Raw genomic sequence first — 19,895 nt, 5'->3', positions numbered from 1 at the left:
TGACATAAGAGCTCAGTCCAAAGCCAAAGCCACAGAACTGAAATCCAAATCTAATGGACAGTAAAATCAATTAACACCAATTCAAATCAATTAATCTCAGATCCCACTCGTTTTTCTCACAGGATTCTGTTTTGATGGCTCCTTTGCTCCAGCACTCACAGCATTGTTTTAGAGGACAGCACTGGCTGCTTTATAACAGCAAAACTCAGGGATTTAGTCAATGAAAAGTTCTGTCACTGCTGGAACATGAGTACAAATACAAAGCAGAAACAATGACAAAGTGACCTCACTGCAATGGGTACAGACTGCATCTTACCTGCAATGCAACTTTTTTTAAAAATGACTCACTAATCTCTCTGTTCTGCACTGCTGCTGCCTTGCACAGCTCCAAATGTATTCCAACTCCAAACCTACTCCAACTCCTGTGTTTAGGTTCTTTTTTGCCTGGCACACTTGATGGCTCATTCTAAATTTCCAGCATTTTTTGAAGAGCATTTATGTGAGGCCATTCCTGAGACACAAACAACAAAAATGTAACTTATAATAAATACCCAGGAAACTTCTGAAATGGTAACCAATGCCATTAATTCTACTGAGGTAGCTTTAACAAAATTTAGCCTGTAAAGAAAATTTTAAAAATCATGAATAGTTCAAAAAGTGAAGCTTTCCAAGAAACAAGAGAAAGCTCCAGATTTCAGTGTTACCACAAAAAGTGTCTAGGTATAAGTGAATATTGCAGCAATGGTTTCCTAAAATGCACAGTGATTTTTGGACAATAAACACAACCCTTTTCCACATCTTCAAAGTTTTGTTTAATTCTTACTAGGTGGGAACCAGCAGCTGTGCTCCCATCAGATCCCAATTTACTTTTCAAGGATTGAGGACAAAAAGTCAAAAAGTTTCAGCCTCCCACCAATCCCATGAGTCCAAGAGGAGAAACTTTTTGATCCTCTAACCTGCACCAGGGCATCTCTGTCTTCCTTCTCCCAGCTCCTGCCCAGGAGCAGAGCAGTTCTTGGAAAGGAGACAGGACAAGCAACCAACTCTTTGGGATTTATGTGATTGAGCCACCCCTCCACAATTCTCTCTTCAAAGAACAACAGCAGCTCCAGCTGCCTCTGGAAAGTCCTGCAGTGCACACTAGAAAAATGCTGCATGGAAGAATTCTTTCAGGTGACAGGAGACAGGAGTGTTTGTGAAGCTGAGAAAGGCCCTGCAGAGGATGTGCTCTGTCCTTGGGAGATGCTGCTGCTGCACTTTGGAGAGCATTTGTTTGGATGGAAGTTTCAGCAAAACTCAGACCCATCAAAGTGTGCCAGGAACTCCATCCTGCAGCTGCCAGCCCAGCCCAGAGTCAAGTTTCCCTTTAGCTCCAAAGTGAATCCTGCAGTGTGGGACCCCAGCACATCCCTCTGGCTGTCCAGGATGGCCAGGACCCTGCCAGGGGGCTCAGAGACCCTGGCACAGAGCCCAAAGCACCTGGGGGTTTGATTGTGACCCATGGAGCAAATCACCAACCTTAGATGAAGATCACAACAGTTTAGGTAGAATAACAGTGAAGTTATCACAGGGTGGAAAAGTAGATTTTGGGGTTTTTATAATGGGGGTTCAGGGGGCAAGATGGAGGGAATTGGGTGTGTCCAGCCTTTCTCCTTCTTGGCCTCCATCTTCTGCTGTGATGGTGGACTGGTTTAGAGTAGAAGCACTTTGGGACTGGTTTAGAGTAGAAGCTCACTGTCTAACATGGGTGATGGGTATTGGGAAGTAACTGTAAACATTGTATGTGTAGTTTTTAGTATAAAGACACAACAGCACCCTGGGGGCAGGCAGAGTGCCTGGAACTGTCCTGCTGGATGGACCTCAGCAGAGCAGGAGAAAATATTTTATAGATAAGAAACAATAAACAACCTTGAGACCAGGAAATGAAGAGCTCCAACTCATCCTTCAGGAGCTCAGGCTGGGAAAAGAGAATTTTAACATCTCTCAGGGTCACAGCAACCACCAAAAGATCCTGAGACTGCAGAAGCCACCACAGTGCCTGGGTGTTCTGGGGCACCTGAGGCAGTCAAGCAAAGCTGGTGAAGCAGAGGGAGTGGAGAAAGGCAGATGCTGGAGGTGCTGGGTGAACAGGATGGGATCTAGAACAGCAAATCACTGCTGGAAGGGAAAGGAAAACTATCCTTGCAGAACTCTGAGCTGCTACAAGTGTTCAAGGCACTTTGGATGCTTGGAGGGGAGAACTTCCAGGTGAGCAGAGGATAAAACGTGATGTACAAGAGACACTCCACATCTCAAACAAGCAGGAAGGAACAGCTGAGTGTAGGGAAAGAGCAGGGAGGCTTTAATGGAAACATCTGCAAGGTCAGAGGCTGTGAAGGGATTCATTTGTACCCACTGCAGTGCCCACCCAAACACCTCTGGCACACTCCACCCATCCATCAGAGGGGTCATGTGCAGCTTTTGAATGCCTTCTGAAGTCAAACTTGGCACATGCAACGAGCCCTCTATAGCCAGTCACTGGAAAATACCATCAAAATGATTTATGGTGACCCAGAGAACACCCTGGGCCAGGTCAGGGGGAAGGCTGCACATCCAGTGATGCAGGGGTCATGGCCCAGGGCACCAGCATCAGCCACAGGCACCCAGGCTGGGCTGCAGGCTCTGGGCAAAGCTGCTGCTGCTCCAACTCAGTGCTGAAACCTGCCAGGAGTGCTAAAGGAAATCAAAATGCCAGTTATGTTCTCTTAGAGGATTCACTGGGTTGTTCCTTGCAATACTTTTTACTTTTTTTTTTATTTGGAAAAAGTACTTTTGATCATCACTCAATGTCTGTCATGGAACTGTTTTAGTAAAAGTCGGTACCAGCCTGAATTAATCCAAGAACCCCAAATTCTCACAAGTCTGTGGGATTTCCCTCAGTTCCACCACCTAAAAGCCTGCAGCAGGTTGAATTTTACAGCAGAGGAGCAGGTTAATAATTTTCTCCAAAGAGATGATAGGGGAAGTGAAAGATATCAACAGCATGAGCATGGCCACTTTATTTGGTAAGAGCTTTAAGAACACAAAGCAGGTCACAAATAAGGACACAGTGCTGGAATTAACTGTGCCAAATCATCAGGAGGAAATGGGACTGCACAGCCTTCCCTTCCAGCTTCACTGGCTCTAAGGACAGAGGGAAATCCTTAAAACTTACAAATTATGGCCTCTATCCATCAGATACACACTATAACATTAGCTGAGGTGAAGCAGAAACTACAATAATTCACTTCCAGACATGTCAAAAATTCTCAAAAAACAACCCCCAGGGTCTTTAGGCCTTCAGACCAAGAGCAGTGTTTAAACAACTGGTTTCAAGAAATTAGACTTTTTCACAGGCTGTTTTAAAGAAGGAATAAACATTTCATTAAAAGTTTATTGAAACTGTTTGTAATTGCTAATAAAATCTGAATTACCAAAAACTCTAGAAGCACTATAAAACCAGTAACAGCTTCATTGTATATTACACAACTATTCAGACCAATATAGTAAAATATTTCCTTGGAAAGCTGTAACCAAATGGACCCCAGCAGCAAGAGATGAGTGTTTGGAGGACATTTCTGCAACTCAGGCACCCCACAATGTGCAGCCAACAGTCTCCTCCCACAGCAGCTTCTGGTTAAGAGGAGACTTAATAAGAAAAGCAAACCACAAGCAAAAATGTTTGGGGACTTTGCTTACTTCCTTTTGAAGGAATTGGTTTGTGAATCATGATTAAAAATGTGCCCAAGGTTTCTTTGGGCATCATCTGGCAGCAGAACATCACTCATGTCAGTCATGTCCACTCCCTGGGATCCATCTCCATGGGATCCATGCACACCTGACACCAGCACAGCTCTGGGTTCAATGCCCATCTGGGCCATGCACTCAATGAAGAGCTGGACTTGATGATCCCTGGGGGTCCTTTAGAGCTCAGAACGTTCTGTGGTTCTGTAACCCACCCACATGGGATCAATCCAGCTGGGGACTCATCCACACCAGGATCCCCCACATGGGATCCATCTCTGCAGAATTCCCACTGGGAAAGCCACCCCAGCACTGGCATCTCCAGACCCCAATGGCAGCAAAGTCCTTTTATTCCCTTCTAGCTTTGAGGACAAACCCCAAACCAACCCAGCCCCAGCCCTGCATGCCCCCCAGGCCTGTAGCTCAAGGATTCCCTTCAGTGTCCTCCCCCAGCTCACTCCTGGGGAATTCCAGCACCTGGCAATGCTGCAGGAAGGGGTTAAACCTTCCAGGCTGTACCTGCTTATCCCACAGCATCAGCACTGCCAGCCTGGGGAACAGAACTACTGATTCAAGTAGAAATTAATGTAAGGTTTTATTCCAAACCTTACCCTCACACAGTCATTGTCTATAGCAACTGTGTCCATAACACTCTCATTCTCAAGAGCACAACTTTCTAGTAAAAGGCACATCTGTCAAACTGCAGGAAACATCTGGGAAAATGGTTAAATAGAAAGAAGTGAGATTCAACCTTTGTTTCCATGGGATTGGATATACATCCAGAGTATGTTTGCAAAGGTTACTGGCTCTTTGCTTGCTTCTTTCTAAGATCTCAGGATTTTGGATTGGTGCTGAATTTCACCCCATGTAGACACAGGTTCATTCACACAATGTAAAATTTTGCTTTTACCCTGGGGTAAAAATCCAACACCAGGGCTCCAGGGATTCCCCATTCATTTAAGAGCTGGATTCCATGATCCTTGTGGGTCCTTTCCAGCTCAGAATATTCTGTGATTCTGTGGCTCCCATTGCACCCCTGAGTGCACAGGGCCCCAGATGCCTTCCCAAAGTGGGTGATCAAACCCCTCTGTGCAACACCACACAGCTCTGCCCTGAGAGGCAGCTTGGAGCCTTGCCACACCAGGGGAGGGTCATGCTCCTCCACAAAAGATGGAAAATGAAAGTGGAAAACATGATATCAAAGCAGAAATCTGGAGCTGGCTAACAAACCCTTCTGTCTGCAAGTGGAGGAGACACCTGAGCTAACACTGCCTGGTTTTTCAAGTACCTCAACATCTACCCAAATTTTGACAGATAGGTCTTTTTGTGAAGTACTGATAAGCTATCAATCAAATTGCTTTTAGCCCTGAAGCTGTTCCTAACAAACCTTTCACATGTACTTCAACTGAAAGGGACTGGAGTGCTGTCTGAAATTCCCCTGTGGCTAAGAACTGCACAACTCTGGGTTAAATATTAACTCAGATATGGTGGCTCTTTCAAGTCTGTCTCTGAAGGTTCCATTTAACATATGTTTCTTGAAAACAATTTAATTTTGTGCAGCGTGTGATCTCCATTAATATATAAGAAAATGTCTGATTCACTCCATCATTCAAGCAAGGCAGATACGGACAGGGAAAAAAAAATTAGGAAAAGCAGTTTGAAAGCTGCTCTGTGATCCTTTGCCATTAATCAACAAGAGCCACATGGGCTCAGTTCCACTGAGGAGTGCAGCTCCAGCAGGATTGCTCAGAGAGCCCAGGTGAACCCCAAAATCCTTCAGGGGCACATTTGTGCCGAGGACAGGGTGAGGATGCTTCACTCAGCACATGAGAGACACTTTGGGTGTTCTCAAGTGTGTGCTGGGGTTTTTTCCCAATCCAATTTGTCACAATAAAATGACAGTGGGAACATATTTCTCAATACCACATGAAGTTTGGAACCCAAAGAGCAGCAAAGAGCTTCTCTGACAACTCCCACGCTACCTCAGAGCCAGCTCTGCATCTTTTCAAGCCCTGCTGGAGCCACGTTCCTCCACAACAGGGATTTTCTGCAGAACATTTCCACCCTGTGCTCTCAGCCAAGCTAAGGAGGAAGGTGACAAGAATCCTCTGATGAGGAACTTTATTTACTCAATATTTCACATCTTTCTCAAAATTTCTCCCTTTGAGCAACTCTAAAATTGCTGAAGATGCAGCTGAGCGTGCTCTGAGCAGGAGGTTGGATGAAACAGTCTGTTCTAGCCTGAATTATTCCACGGTCTTCAAATAAAGGTAACTTTTAGTACACTTTTTTTTTTAAAGGATACTCCACTAATTTCTATCACAGTGTCATTAAAGTAAGCAAATGCCATTGGATATTCATGGTAAAAAAACTTCAGGAGTGTTTTGGGTGGGCTTACCATCATTCTTCAGTGTAACAAAACTGAAGACAGCCCAGAATTTGAAGAGTTGGAAACTACGCATCATTTTACATGATACACACTAAAGTAACTTATTCATGAGTCGACCTTTTATTACAAGAAAAAGCCAAATTATTTATCACACAAACCAAGAGACAATTATTCCCTCGACTTCACAGCTGTGAACATTTAGCTGTAGGAAGATTTTTCTACACAAATAAATTGCCATCACAATCCTAATACCACCAAACCAAACGGGAACGAGGGGAAAATTCCCAAACCCCAAAAGGCCAGCTTCCAGGCTGACGTACTCGGCACAAGGAACAAAAATAATGGTCCGGGCTGAATTGCAAAGGCCATTTCTTTGGAAGGGGCAGCGCCGTGCCCGCCGGCCGCGCTGGGGACTCTTAGGGCGGCGGGGCGGCCGGGACAAGGCGGCCTTTGTGTGCCGGGACTGCGGAACGGGAGGGACGGGCAGGGGGAGGAGAGACACCGGGGAGGGACCAGGGAGGGAAGGGGGAGAGAGGAAGGAGAGAAGAAAAGGGAGAGAGGGAGCGGGAGAGCGGGAGGGAGGAGAGCGGGAGTTAGACCGGGAAGGAGAAGGAGGAGAGCGGGAGGGAGACAAGGAAGGAGAAGGAAAGGGAGGGAGGAGACGGGGAAGGAGGAGAGCAGGAGGAAAAGGGAAGGAGAATGAAAGGGAGGAGAGCAAGAGTTAGACCGGGAAGGAGGAGAGCAAAGTGAGGCAGGGAAGGAGAAGGGGAAGGAGGAGAGCAAAGTGAGACAGGGAAGAAGGGACGAGAGCAGGAGGAAAAGGGAAGGAGAAGGGGAAGGAGGAGAGCAAGAGTTAGACCGGGAAGGAGAAGAGGAGGGAGGAGAGCAGGAGTGAGACAGGGAAGGGAAGCAGGAGAGAAACATGGAAGGAGAAAGGGAGGGAGCTAGGGAAGATGGGGGCCCGGGAAGGAGGGAGAGAGGGCAGGAGCCAGGGCAGGAGGGAGCTCGAGAAGGAGCCAGGGCAGGAGGGAGCTCGAGGAGGAGCCAGGGCAGGAGCTCGGGCAGGAGGGAGCTCGAGAAGGAGCCAGGGCAGGAGCCAGGGCAGGAGGGAGCTCGAGAAGGAGCCAGGGCAGGAGGGAGCTCGAGAAGGAGCCAGGGCAGGAGCTCGGGCAGGAGGGAGCTCGAGAAGGAGCCAGGGCAGGAGCCAGGGCAGGAGGGCCCCGGGCCAGGCCGTGCTGCCCCAAGCGCTCCCCGGACGGGTCAGGACGGAGGCAGCCGCCCCGGCACCGCACAGAATTCTCGTGTAGTCCTATTTCCCAATCACTCTCTGTGAACCACGGTGGTTATAATGAATTCACGGGAAAACAAAGCCACGTTTCAAGCCGAACCTCAAAACAAGCTCCCTTCTCCTCCACAGAGCAGCACAAAGCCAAAAGCACCTTTTATTTTAGCAAGGCTTAACTTCAGTGAGTGCATTTCAAGATAAACACCTGAGGGACACACCAGAAAAATAAGAGAATTCTATATTACCTATCACTATATTTTAATTAGGAAGTACTTGTTCTATCCAGCCAAGGAGTTTATGGGTGTTCACAACTTCTATCACCACAAAAACATAGAAGCTATAAAAGTACATGAAAGGGAGGTAGTGTCACATGCTGGTTTTTTAAAAAAATAATCCACAAGCTCTCAAGTCTATTATTATCCTAGCACTGAGAATTCTCTCCTTTGAAAAAGCACATTTGATAAAGTGTTCTTTGCACATTCATTCCATTACACGTTTGAGGATCCTGCTAGGCTTGCCAGGGCATTTGATTCACTCTGCTCCAGAGACTGCACTCCAATAGTTGTGTTTTTCCAACATAAAAGTAAACAGACCCAAGTAGAGCTCACAGATGATCCTTCAGGGAATTACACCTGAGCAGGGAATGTCTCCAAGCACTCCATTTCCCAACAAAAGGCTGACGTAACTGCATTTCTAACAACACATCCAAAGCCTTTCAATGGATTCATTCCTGCTGAAGCACAGTGGGGGTGCTGCTACCTCGGAGTTAAGATCAAATTGCTAAGGAAAAGGTTCCACCGTTTCTAAAGAACCAAACACACAATTCTTGGCCTATTTAATTACATTTCCAGCCATAAGATGCTGGTGTTAAGAGAATGAATACACAACTGCTTCCCAGTTCTACCAGCACCATCACAAAGACCCAAATGCCTGAACAAGAGCTGCTGCTGGAGGTTATAAAGACTTGTGTCAGCTGTGCCCAGGTTGTGTGTCAGGAACACTTTCATCCTGTGCTTTCAGGGAACTTGGCCCTGAAAAATTCAAACCACACAGCCTCAAACTAATCTTTACAGTCCCAGTCACAGAAATGTCTTTGCTGACACCACAGACACCGTGGCACCTGATCTCTACACTCCACATCTCTCACACATTTGGATTTCTAAAATGAACATTGTCAACCTTACACTTCCAGAACCTCCAAGTCACTCCAATGGCTGCCATTATTGTGCTCCAGAAAATAATTCTTCCCCAAATCTACTGTGTTTTCTTGGGTGTGAACAAGCCAAGCTTCCACAATACACTTCCCATTCCCAACTAAAATTCTCTGGACAGATCCACAGGGCTTGAGTAATCCAATTTTACAGGTAAACCAGAACACAAGAATCAGAAAAAGATGGAAAATATGAAAAACAGTCAAAAAATAACTCCATTTGAGGCAGTGACAAGGAAATGAGAACAAAATTCAGAGAATGTTTGTGAACTTTTCTGATATATCTGAAATACACAAAAATCCAGCTATTTTAGATGAATCACAAATGTTTGAGTTTTCATAATATCCCATTGAAAGCATACTTTTGTATGGCCAGATCAAACTTACAAAATAAAGTAGAAAAAGAGATGGCCTCATGCATGCTATTTTAGATTATAATTCATCTGCAGCAGATAGTTTAATTGAAACAGATTAAGTCACGTGAACCCTGGGCAGAAAACCTGTGCTTTTTATTACAAGAAAAGATGAGTGTCTCATATACAAAATCACAGAAAGATTCTATTGAAAAAACCATAAAAATGTACCACACTGGAAACTATTAGACAGCTCTGACATATAGCTAAGGGATCACATGAAATAATTGCCTGCATCTTTTAGTTTTGAGCCTTGGTTGCACATGAGTCTGTTGGTTCAGACTTCATTATTTTTATGGCCTCCGCTATATAAAGTGTTATAATGTACGTAACTGCCAGCTGTGTTTTATTTCATCAGTAGAAAATGAGCCTTTAAAAAAAAAAAAATCACACTTTTCCCCCATAAAGTTACATAACATTTCAAAAATGCCATAAATCTCCTCAGTTGTGTCATGCATCCAGAAATGCAGCATACGGTTCTTTCCAAGCCCTCCTGGCCCCAGAGCAAGGCTATAAATAGTTAATTTTTCGGGGAGAGGAGGAGGTATGCTGTAAATGAGAAGGCAGCTTTCATTGTTTTGCATTACTTCAGCGCTGGATTCCCGATTTGTAACAAATTCCAAGGCTGCAGACTGCGGGCCCAGCCTGTGAGTAAGGCTGCGGTGATTTATGGCAGGATAAATCCCTCAGTCCACATCCCATGACTGTGGAATGCGCGGAATGCCGGGGCTGCAGGAGCTGAGGCAGCAGCCACAGGAGCTCCATCCATGCTTCCTCCAGGCAGGAATGACAGGAATTCTGCAGCAGTGCCAGCCAGGCTCGCATTCCCAGCAATGGCATCTGCTGATTGCCCAACACAGCTCATCAACGCCTTACCTGGCCAGCACATTCCACACCTGACTGTCAGAGCAGGAATGTGTAGCAACAACTGCCGCTTGCCCAGTTGTCAAGGCAGCCCAGGAAGCAGCTGCCTCGGAGCTGCTGGCCTCGGAAAAATGCAAAGCACTCGTGTTCCTCCTCCTGCTGCTGCTGCTGCCTCCCCACCCCCAGCCAGAGAGCCTCAGAATGGGGGGAAGTGAAAGGAGAGCCTTACAAAGAACGAGGGAACAATACTGCAGGAATCGCAAGGTGAATACGTATGGCTTGCTATAAATAGTTAGGCTGAGCTAATTCCTGTTACTTCACGCTGTACAAAAACAAAAGAAAACATGAAAACCCATCTAATCACGGCGGCTCTTGTGCAGATCTCCCACACAAACTGGAACAAAGGGGAAAAAAACGAGCGCAAAGTTGGAGCCAGGACACGATTTTAGCAGATTTTAGCAGGCAGCGCTCAGTGCCGTGCAGGGACAGACGCGAGGCACTTACAGATGCGGGTTGAACATGCGGCTCATTTTGGAGACGTGGTCGTTTTCACAGTCCAGCTCCTCGTCCCCTTGGTCCATGCTGAGCTTCCTCTTGCTGGGGCTGATGGGCGGCGGGCCCGTGCGGTGGTTGCTGAGCGCGGGGGATTGCAGGGGCTGCATTCGGGGCTCCCCTCTCAGCGCCGCTTCACCTGCCCGGGGAGACACGACAGGGGTCACCCACAGAGACAACAGTGACAAACACCCCCTGGGGAGCACGCAGCAAAACCCCCTGGAATCCCACAGTAACACTCCCTGGAATCCCACAGTAACACCCCCTGGAATCCCACAGTAACACCCCCTGGAATCCCACAGTAACACCCCCTGGAATCCCACAGTAACACCCCCTGGAATCCCACAGTAACACCCCCTGAAACTCCCCAGTAACACCCCCTGAAACTCCCCAGTAACATCCCCTGAAACTCCCCAGTAACATCCCCTGAAACTCCCCAGTAACACCCCCTGAAACTCCCCAGTAACACCCCCCAGAGTGCACACGTGGGATGCAGTTGTAGGATGGACAAGGCATCCCAAACCACGCTTTATGCTGGAACACGCAGTGAGAAAAGGCACCAGGACAGGGGTAGCTCACCCTGGATGATCCCAAAGGCTGAACTAACCTATTTTTGCAGCAGCTTTTTCACTCAGATCCCCCTCTCAGCTTTTTCCACTCAGATCCCCCTCTCAGCTTTTTCACTCAGGCTTCCCCTCTCAGCTTTTTCACTCAGGCTTCCCCTCTCAGCTTTTTCACTCAGGTTCCCCCTCTCAGCTTTTTCACCCAGGTTCTCCCTCTCAGCTTTTTCACCCAGGTTCCCCCTCTCAGCTTTTTCACCCAGGTTCCCCCTCTCAGCTTTTTCACCCAGGTTCCTCCTCAGCTTTTTTCACTCAGGTTCCCCCTCTCAGCTTTTTCACCCAGGTTCCTCCTCAGCTTTTTCCACTCAGGTTCCCCCTCTCAGCTTTTTCACTCAGGTTCCCCCTCAGCTTTTTCCACTCAGGTTCCCCCTCAGCTTTTTCCACTCAGGTTCCCCCTCTCAGCTTTTTCACCCAGATCCCCCTCTCAGCTTTTTCACCCAGATCCCCCCCTCAGCTTTTTCCACTCAGATCTCCCCTCAGATTCCCCCTCCACTTTTTCACTCAGATTTCCCCCTCCACTTTTTCACCCAGATCCCCCTCTCAGCTTTTTCACCCAGATCTCCCCTGGCAGGCTGCAATCCCAGCACTGGGCTGTGATTACCTCACTCTGCAAACCATGACTATTCACAGAGAAATAAAAGCTTTGTTCCTCTTCTTACAGTTGTGGTTATAAATTCCAGGGCTACAGTTCACGTTAATGCCAAATATTGCAGATCAAAAACTGAATAAACGTTCGGATTCTCAGATGATTCCCTTTATAAAATGCTGTCCAAAACAAGCTTGTCTGGTATATAACTATGCAAGGGAAAAATTAGGGGGGAAACTGGAACTTGCTGATTCAACTTTTAAATATGCCCCTAAATGTCTTTCTCTATTCTTTAAACCTACCTTCGGACCCAGGAACAAAAGAGCACAATTCTTCAGCAGAGGAATCACAGAACTGGGGCAGAATTTCCAACTGGGGCAGACTGAGTAGATGCTAAGTTTTTATATAAAATCTCACACTTCCCAGAAAAGCCACTGCCAGCATTTGGGAGCTGTGTAATAATTCCAGCGATGCCACAGTTGGCTGTGCAGAGCACAGGACAGACCGGTGCTAAGCAGGCGTTAAAGCGTGACCAGGCTTTCCCCATTTCAATTAAATGTCTCACTGCTCCTATAGCCTGGAGCACAGTGCTGCACTTCACCACCACGGATTTACTGGAACTCACATCCTCTGGTCGGATTTAGACCTCATAGGGATTTAAAGATGTAAAAAAAGTGCTTTTGGGGCTCCATCAGGGGCTTGGAGAGGAGCTAAATTAACCAGGGTTACCTATTCTGGTAATATCCCTGAAATAGTTGCTTTTGCTGGAGTTTAGAATTTGTATTTTTCCTACACTGCCAGAAGCATTTTGTTTTTTACACAGCCATAATTTCCAGCCCTAAAATTAGGCCTAAGTTAAGTCCATCTAGAGCCCTGTGGTACCTGACAATGGAAATCTTTGTGTGCCACCACACATTTTCACATCATCGCTGAGGCAGATGATTTATAAAATGCTGCCTTAATTCCTACACACGACAAATAACATTTTGTTGGAAAAAGAAGGAGCGAGGAGAAAACCTCCTGAATGTTTACCAGTAAAAATAAGCATTCTGCCAATTTAGTCAGCATAATATAAACTAGCAAATATACGCTGACCTATAATACACCACAAGCCATGATTTCTATTAAAGACTCTGGCACCAAATCGAAATAGGAACTTTCCATCTCAGCTCTAAATAGCAAAAACTGTGCCCTGCTGCAAATGCTCTGGGACAGACACCCAGAGCTCTCCTGTTCCAACCAAACATTAACTGAGAAGCACCCACAACCACCCCAGTGCCACAAAAAAAGCTTTTATCAACACAATCTATTGGGAATCGTTTTCAGATCAGTACATTTGTGCATTTTCCCTTTGTATTTTGCCAATAGAAACCCCCACCTACGGAGTGTTCACGTTCTAAACTTTCAAAGCAAACCACATCACAGCAGTTCCTCTCCAGGAGGAATCTCCCTCACTCCTGTCTTTGCAAAGGAATAACCTAAAAGCGATGGCAAAAGATAAAGCTTGCAGCACCTGAGGCTGCAGGTTGTGTCCTCCCACCCATGCACCATCAATCTTCTCCCTGCAGCATCTCCCATCACTGCTGGGGACTCCAACACAAAATTCCACAACAGCAATTACAAATTCCATGTGGGCACCTCACTCCCACTGACTCCTGAGCAACTCCTAAGGGCCTTGGGCGGTTTAAATACCCATGGAAAGCTAACTTGGGTGTTTACAAAACACCAGAAATCTCTAGGCATTCTTCAATCCAGTAAATCAGAAACTTGCCCTTTTTCCCCAAACAGGACATTGATACTATACAATTACCAAAATTGGGACTTTTTTATTTTTAAAATTTAAAAACTCATTTCTTCTATGTATAATAAGAGCAGCATTTATATATTAACATTCAGACTATAATAATTTTATATATAATATATATAATATATATATTATAATAATTTTATACTCAGACATTCAGAGTATAAAATCTGGTTAAAATGCTATTGAATGCTGGAAGAAACCTATTTTAAAGAAGCTTAGCAAAGAAAAGAAGAGCTTCTAAAGAAAGCCTATCCAATTTGATAATGCATTTTCCTGATTATGCAGGGAACACCAAGACTTCAGCTAAACATACCAGGATCTGACCAGCACCACTGGGCCAAAATTAATCAAATTAAGCAAACTTTGAATAGGGGGGGAGCAGTGAGAGTCTCTTACAGGACAGTTCAGTTTGTACAGCCCCTCCTGCCCACCCCAGGCAGGAGAACAATGCCAAAAAGAGTCCAGATAACAGGGGAAATTGAGGAAACAATCTCTTTACATTGTTTAGAGGGCTAAAATGCAAATTCCTACACTGGTTTTGCACAGCACCCTGAGTTCTCATGGGGCCTGCACATTTGATTAGGGCTAAAACTGCTCTTCATTTAAATAACATTCCTCCCCCACTCCTTTCCTCCTTACCACACGTGAATTTAAAGCAGAGAGAGAGAAACCACAGAGGAGACTACGGCCCCAAATGCTTTTTTAGGGACTAGATTTGTCTCCCCCAGCTGACCACACTCCATGGAAACCAGACTCCCATCACAGAGCTGGCAAGGCAACACTCTGATAAAACAACTGTGTTTTATAAATTCCCCAACTCCAAACTCCAGGCTTCAAAATTCATTCCTGTGACGGCTTGTGTCTGCCCTGCAACTGAGAGCAGAGATAGCAAACACATTGATTGTGCCTCTCATAATGCTCCTCTTTGTTTCAGCCAGCAGCTGGTGGAAGGCACTCCAGATCTGCTGCTTTCAGATACTTCTACTTACAACTATTCATACTAGTCTTTTTTTTTTTTCTTTCTCCTCCTCCTCCTTCTCTTTTTTTTATTAAAACTGTTGGGCAACATGATAAAGCACAGACAAGCTAAACAAAGATAACACCGTGACGTAGTGTCTGCCTATAGAGCAGCTCTGCTCTCGCTTGACACCAGCCCATGCAGTCAGCAGGAATGTGCTTTATTTTAACCACTTAGGAGCCTGCCTGCCAGTGCTTGCACTCAGCACAGTGTCTGCCAGGCCAGCAGGGCTCTCCCCAGCCTCCCAGCCCTGTGTAAACAGAGGATGTCCAGCTCTGTTTGCCTTTCTGTGGCCAGCGGGAGCCGCGGCCCCAGCGGAGCGTCCTCAACAGCAAAAGCCGTGTTTTAACAAGTGTGCCTTGACAGAGAGACACCAGAGGGGTCTGACATCTGTCTGAGAGCTCCAGGAGTCACCAAAGACTGGGAAAAAAAAAATATACACTGCTCTGGCAGCAAGTTTCCTTCCTGTGACTCGGTGTGGGCTGCAGGGCCACAGGGCTGCCGTATCCTATCCCTATCCCTATCCCCCCTCCCGAGCTCCTCCCTGCTGTTAAAGCACAAAGGGGCAGCGTTCATTACAGCCCAGCACCCTCCCGTGCCTTTGTCCTGCCAGCTCACACTGACACGCTGCAGACCTCAGGCTGCACCTCTTCCAACCTGAGGTTACAATAAAACTCCTCAAAAGAAAATCCCAGCACTGCCCTGGGCCTGTTGTCATTTATTGCAAAAGTTCCCAAACCTTCTCGGTGATTTCTCATAGGCAGCTCTTCACAGCACTGACTTGTTCTTCTTCCTCACAGTACAAACAACAAACTTTTCAACTCTCTTCACAGCACAGCTACCAAACCCACCCTTCTGTAGCACTCGTGTTCTTACTGGGCCCAGCTGTGCCTATGCAGGGCAGGCTTGTTGTTAATCTTGGTGATTAGTGCAGCTGAAACCCTTCAGGTGTGAGACTGCCTTCTTCATCATTATTTTCTTACATTCTATCCCTCCACATTGCCTGGTTTTTGTTCTGTGTCTGACAGATGGATTTATCCACAAGAGTCAATTCCTGACGAGTTTATTAACTTTTAGGAAAAAAAAACCAATTTAAAATTCTTCAGTTGTGGTGTTTGTCATCAAGGTCCTTACCTTTAAGGTCTTGGATTGAATTATTACGACCTCAGGCCACTCTATTAACTAAAAAAAATCATGGGCAAGAGCATTAAACAGACTTTAATTAATGGGCATCACACCTTTAATTACCTTTTCCAATACCTGCAGACAAACTCTCATTAGTGAGAGGAGTTGCCTCATGTTCCTAAAGCCGAATTCCCAGGAAAGAGTGGTACATGAAGACCTTCAAGGGCAGCTTTTCCTATTGATTCAAGATCAGGATTTACTTTCATGGCATATTCTGAAAAGCCAAGATCTTCAGAAAAGCAATACAGATGTGAAAAAGACACTATAAAATAAAATCTATTTGATTTTCTATCACTATGTTCTAAAAATCATTAGGAGATTGAAAAACAAATAGATTGGAACAAATTCCTAAACTATGGCATATTCTGAAAAGCCAAGATCTTCACAAAAGCAATACAGATGTGAAAAAGATACTATAAAACAAAATCTATTTGATTTTCTATCACTGTGTTCTAAAAATCATTAGGAGATTGAAAAACAAATAGATTGGAACAAATTTCTAAACTATGGCATATTCTGAAAAGCCAAGATCTTCAGAAAAGCAATACAGATGTGAAAAAGACACTATAAAATAAAATTTATTTGATTTTTTATCACTGTGTTCTAAAAATCATTAGGAGATTGAATAAAAAATAGATTGGAACAAATTCCTAAACTATGGCATATTCTGAAAAGCCAAGATCTTCACAAAATCAATACAGATGTGAAAAAGATACTATAAAATAAAATCCATTTGATTTTCTATCACTGTGTTCTAAAAATCATTAGGAGATTGAAAAACAAATAGATTGGAACAAATTCCTAAACAAATTTCTAAACTTGAATGTTTTATTCCACTGTGGCAATGTGGAATGTTTAATTCCACTATGGCAAACACTGAAATCAGTCTGTGCCAACATAAATTGGGATAAATGGCATAAAAATTCCAATTCATGCACAAAATAAAAACAAACACATGGTTTGAGATATCAAATACCAAGCAGGGAAGGCAGCAGAAATCCCTCAGTTCCAGAAGCCATCAGAACGAGGTGTCAGCTGAGAATGGCCATGCAGCACTGAGTCCCTGTGCAGATGTGGCCAGCTGCCTGCCCTGGGTGTTTCTGCTCCTCCCTCTGTGCAGTGGGAGAGGACTGGCAGCCCTGGCAGTGGGAAATTCCCTGAAATCAGATCTGGGTGAAACAGCCTGCAGGCAGGATGAAAAGCGTGCAGCTCCAGGCAGATCTGCTTCACTTGCTTGACCAAAGACAACAAATGAATCCATTCTCAGGAGGAAATCTTGGGTCACCATGAGAGACATTCCAAGCAGAATTACAAATGATATTATTTCTATCATTGCTGAGCACTTCTGCAACCCCCACTCAGGAAAAGAAACAAAATCCTTTATCCCAAAACCCAGCATTCTGCACCACTACTTTATTTCAGGGCTGCTTCTACAGAAGTTATGATTTAAGATGAGCTTAAATAAGACTTAATTCTGGGAAGCAGTAGATCAACCACTATAAACAGAGTCCCAGTAGTCTGTATTTCCTTTAGAGTACATTAAACAGGCCTATCTGGAGAGCATAATAAAACAGCAAACTACAGAATAACAAAAAATTAAGTATTAATGGCAACAGCCTGATTAAAACATGCTGGTGAGACATCAGATCTTGGAAATATTCTTTATTATAATTGACAGATTTCTTGCAGCGGCCAACTTACTGATTCCTTTATCTGCCACATATTTTACTGACTTTCTGCTATGATAACAAAAAGCTAATTTAGGAAACCAGAAAGTCACATACACATGTGGAGAAAAATTGGCAAAAAGCCTCCTCTCCTCCGTTTACAAAACATATGAACAGCACTTACTCCTGGAACAAGCTCTGGCTACCACTGTGCAGAGCTGGGGATGCCAGAAAAGCCATGGCCAAAACCAAAATACACTGATTAAAGTGACTGCTCTGGGCTGGCTCCTCCAGTGCCCCTGCCTGCCAAGCAGGGACACGTTCACTGCAGGCAGGGACATTAAACAGTGACCTCTGCATTCCCTCACCTCCACCCACCTTCCTCCTCTTCCCTTCAAAAGCCTCACACAGGAGCCACAATTTGGTGCAGCAGCAGCAGCACTGGCTCGCTTGAGGATCCTTCCAAAAATATCTTGTTGATCAAAATTAGAGATCATTTCTACTTAATAGGTCTTGAAAACGCTGCATTATGTACCAAAAACTCCAGTGGAACAGGCAGAAAATGGCAAATTCGCCTCCCCCAAGCCAACAGCACCTTATTTGCTCCTTCAGAGGCAGTGTGAAAAACTGACTGCTCATGTGGAATTCTCTCTCCTCCCACTGTAACAGCACACCATGGCTATATCAACTCCCTTCAGTTCCACAAACTATTCCACAAATACATAAGATCAATTTTAAAAAATCTTTGCTGAATGCTTCAGCAATGGTTGAAAATTTTCCCTGAAAAATTCAGGTTCCTGGTAATTTCCCTGGTACCTAAAAATACCTGAGGGAGTGTCCTTGGTAAGGAGGCAAGAACTGATGGCATGGGAAGGAACAGGGCAGCAGATCTGCCACAAAGAAGAAATTGGAATGCTGTGGTCTGGCAGAGCTCCTTAATATTTCCTCTGTCAAAGTGCAGCTTTCACACCTCAACAGTTGTGACTGTGAGGCTGTGCTCACTCCCAGCCCAACAATGAACTCAGGCTTGGGTCTAACTTTAGCCCATGAGATTACTGCATGAATTCACAGCTCTCACTAAGATCATGTCCCATTTAGGTGACTCTTACAGAACTCTGAAAAAAGTGTTGCTTTTTTTGCTCAGAGTACCTGTCCTCGTGCAAAGTGTGGCTAAAATAAGATTTCAGTTTACTCATGCAAAGTGTGGCTAAAATAGGATTTCAGTTATCTGGCAGGCACGATTTGGATGGAGTCAATGGTAAAACTGCACTGATGTCCAGGTAGATAACACCAGGGCTGGCTGCAATAGCTGATACCACCAATGGCAGAAAGGATTTCTCTGCAGAGGATGGGTTTGTGCACCCCAGGAACAGCCTCTGAGGCTTTCTGCCAGGAAAATCCTGCACCAACCACCCAAAGGCACTTAAGAGGGACTAACAATGAGCAGAATGATCATTTTGTCTTTGCTCAGAGAAGAACCAAGCTCTGGGCTGAGCCCAGCTCCTGAGTTCAGCCAAGGGCAGCAGTTTGGGCATCCCAAACACAGGAGGGGAGGAAGGAGGACAAAGGGAGAAGCATCCTCTACATTCCATGCAGAAAACAGTCCATTCCAGGTTCTTTTTGCTTAGCAAACATGACATTCCTCTTTACTGGGCAGCAAAAGACACGTGTGATAATGTGATTTTATTGGAAATGTGAAAGCATTATCAAGAAAGTTTTTTTGTGAGTGAAATGTAATTAGGGGAACATGCTGAAGATGTTGTTTCCCAGACCAAAGGTGGTTCTTTTTTTGGTCAGCAAGACTGAGAGTCTCAAATGATTTTGTTACATAAAATCTAGCAAAGCTAAACTAATCAAAGACCAGCTGAAATAACCCAAGCCAAAGCCCTGCCATCTATTCCAAAAGTAAATCAAAGTCACAACAAGGTCACAACAGAAGAAATTGTAAAACTGGGGCTAAGGCAGTATTTCACTGCACTGAATCCTACCTTAGAGCTGTGTTGTCATGTGATGGCAAAGAGAGACAAATTCAATTTGTGAAAGCTCAGATTTGAATAATTCCCCCTAAAGAGAAAATCTTTGTTACCCTCCCTCTGGTTGGTTGGTTTGGGGTTTTTGGGATATTGTTTCTGTTACTGGGTACTCAGGTTTAACCCACCCTAATGGTTGATATTCCATGGCTGTAAATTCACAAATTCAGTTCTGGGTGTTCAGTGTCACTTGTGGGTATGAACACAGTCAGGATGTGCTACAACAACCATGCTTCAAATATTCATTCTGAGATGTTCACACATTGAAAGTAAATCTAATAAATTGTGAGGATGGGCTACAGCCACCATGCTTCAAATATTCATTCTGAGATGTTCACACATTAAAAATAAATCTAATAAATTGTGCACACTCTCCTTCACAAGGGTTTGAAGCAAAAGGTGCAATAGAAAGGTAAAAAAAATATTCCATTTCTTTCAACTGGAGCCTATTTTTAGAAGTACTACAGGCTTTTATTGCAGTTTAAAATAAACATGCTCTGAACACCT

General features: G+C 44.9%; 1 protein-coding gene across 2 annotated transcripts in view; it reads right to left on the bottom strand.

The window, feature by feature from the left end:
• The window catches only part of VGLL4 (vestigial like family member 4), a 93,654-nt gene that overhangs the window by 17,649 nt on the left and 56,110 nt on the right, over positions 1–19,895 (bottom strand). For both annotated transcript variants that reach the window (XM_036404720.2, XM_036404718.1), the window contains one exon: positions 10,428–10,614. In XM_036404720.2, coding sequence (XP_036260613.1) covers positions 10,428–10,614 — 187 coding nt within the window. The remainder of the gene's footprint in view (positions 1–10,427; positions 10,615–19,895) is intronic.

This window comes from Molothrus ater, chromosome 11 (genome assembly GCF_012460135.2).
Source record: "Molothrus ater isolate BHLD 08-10-18 breed brown headed cowbird chromosome 11, BPBGC_Mater_1.1, whole genome shotgun sequence".
Lineage (NCBI taxonomy): Eukaryota > Metazoa > Chordata > Aves > Passeriformes > Icteridae > Molothrus > Molothrus ater.
Note: the sequence above shows the minus strand (reverse complement) of the source record. Positions and strands in the feature narration are given on the sequence as shown.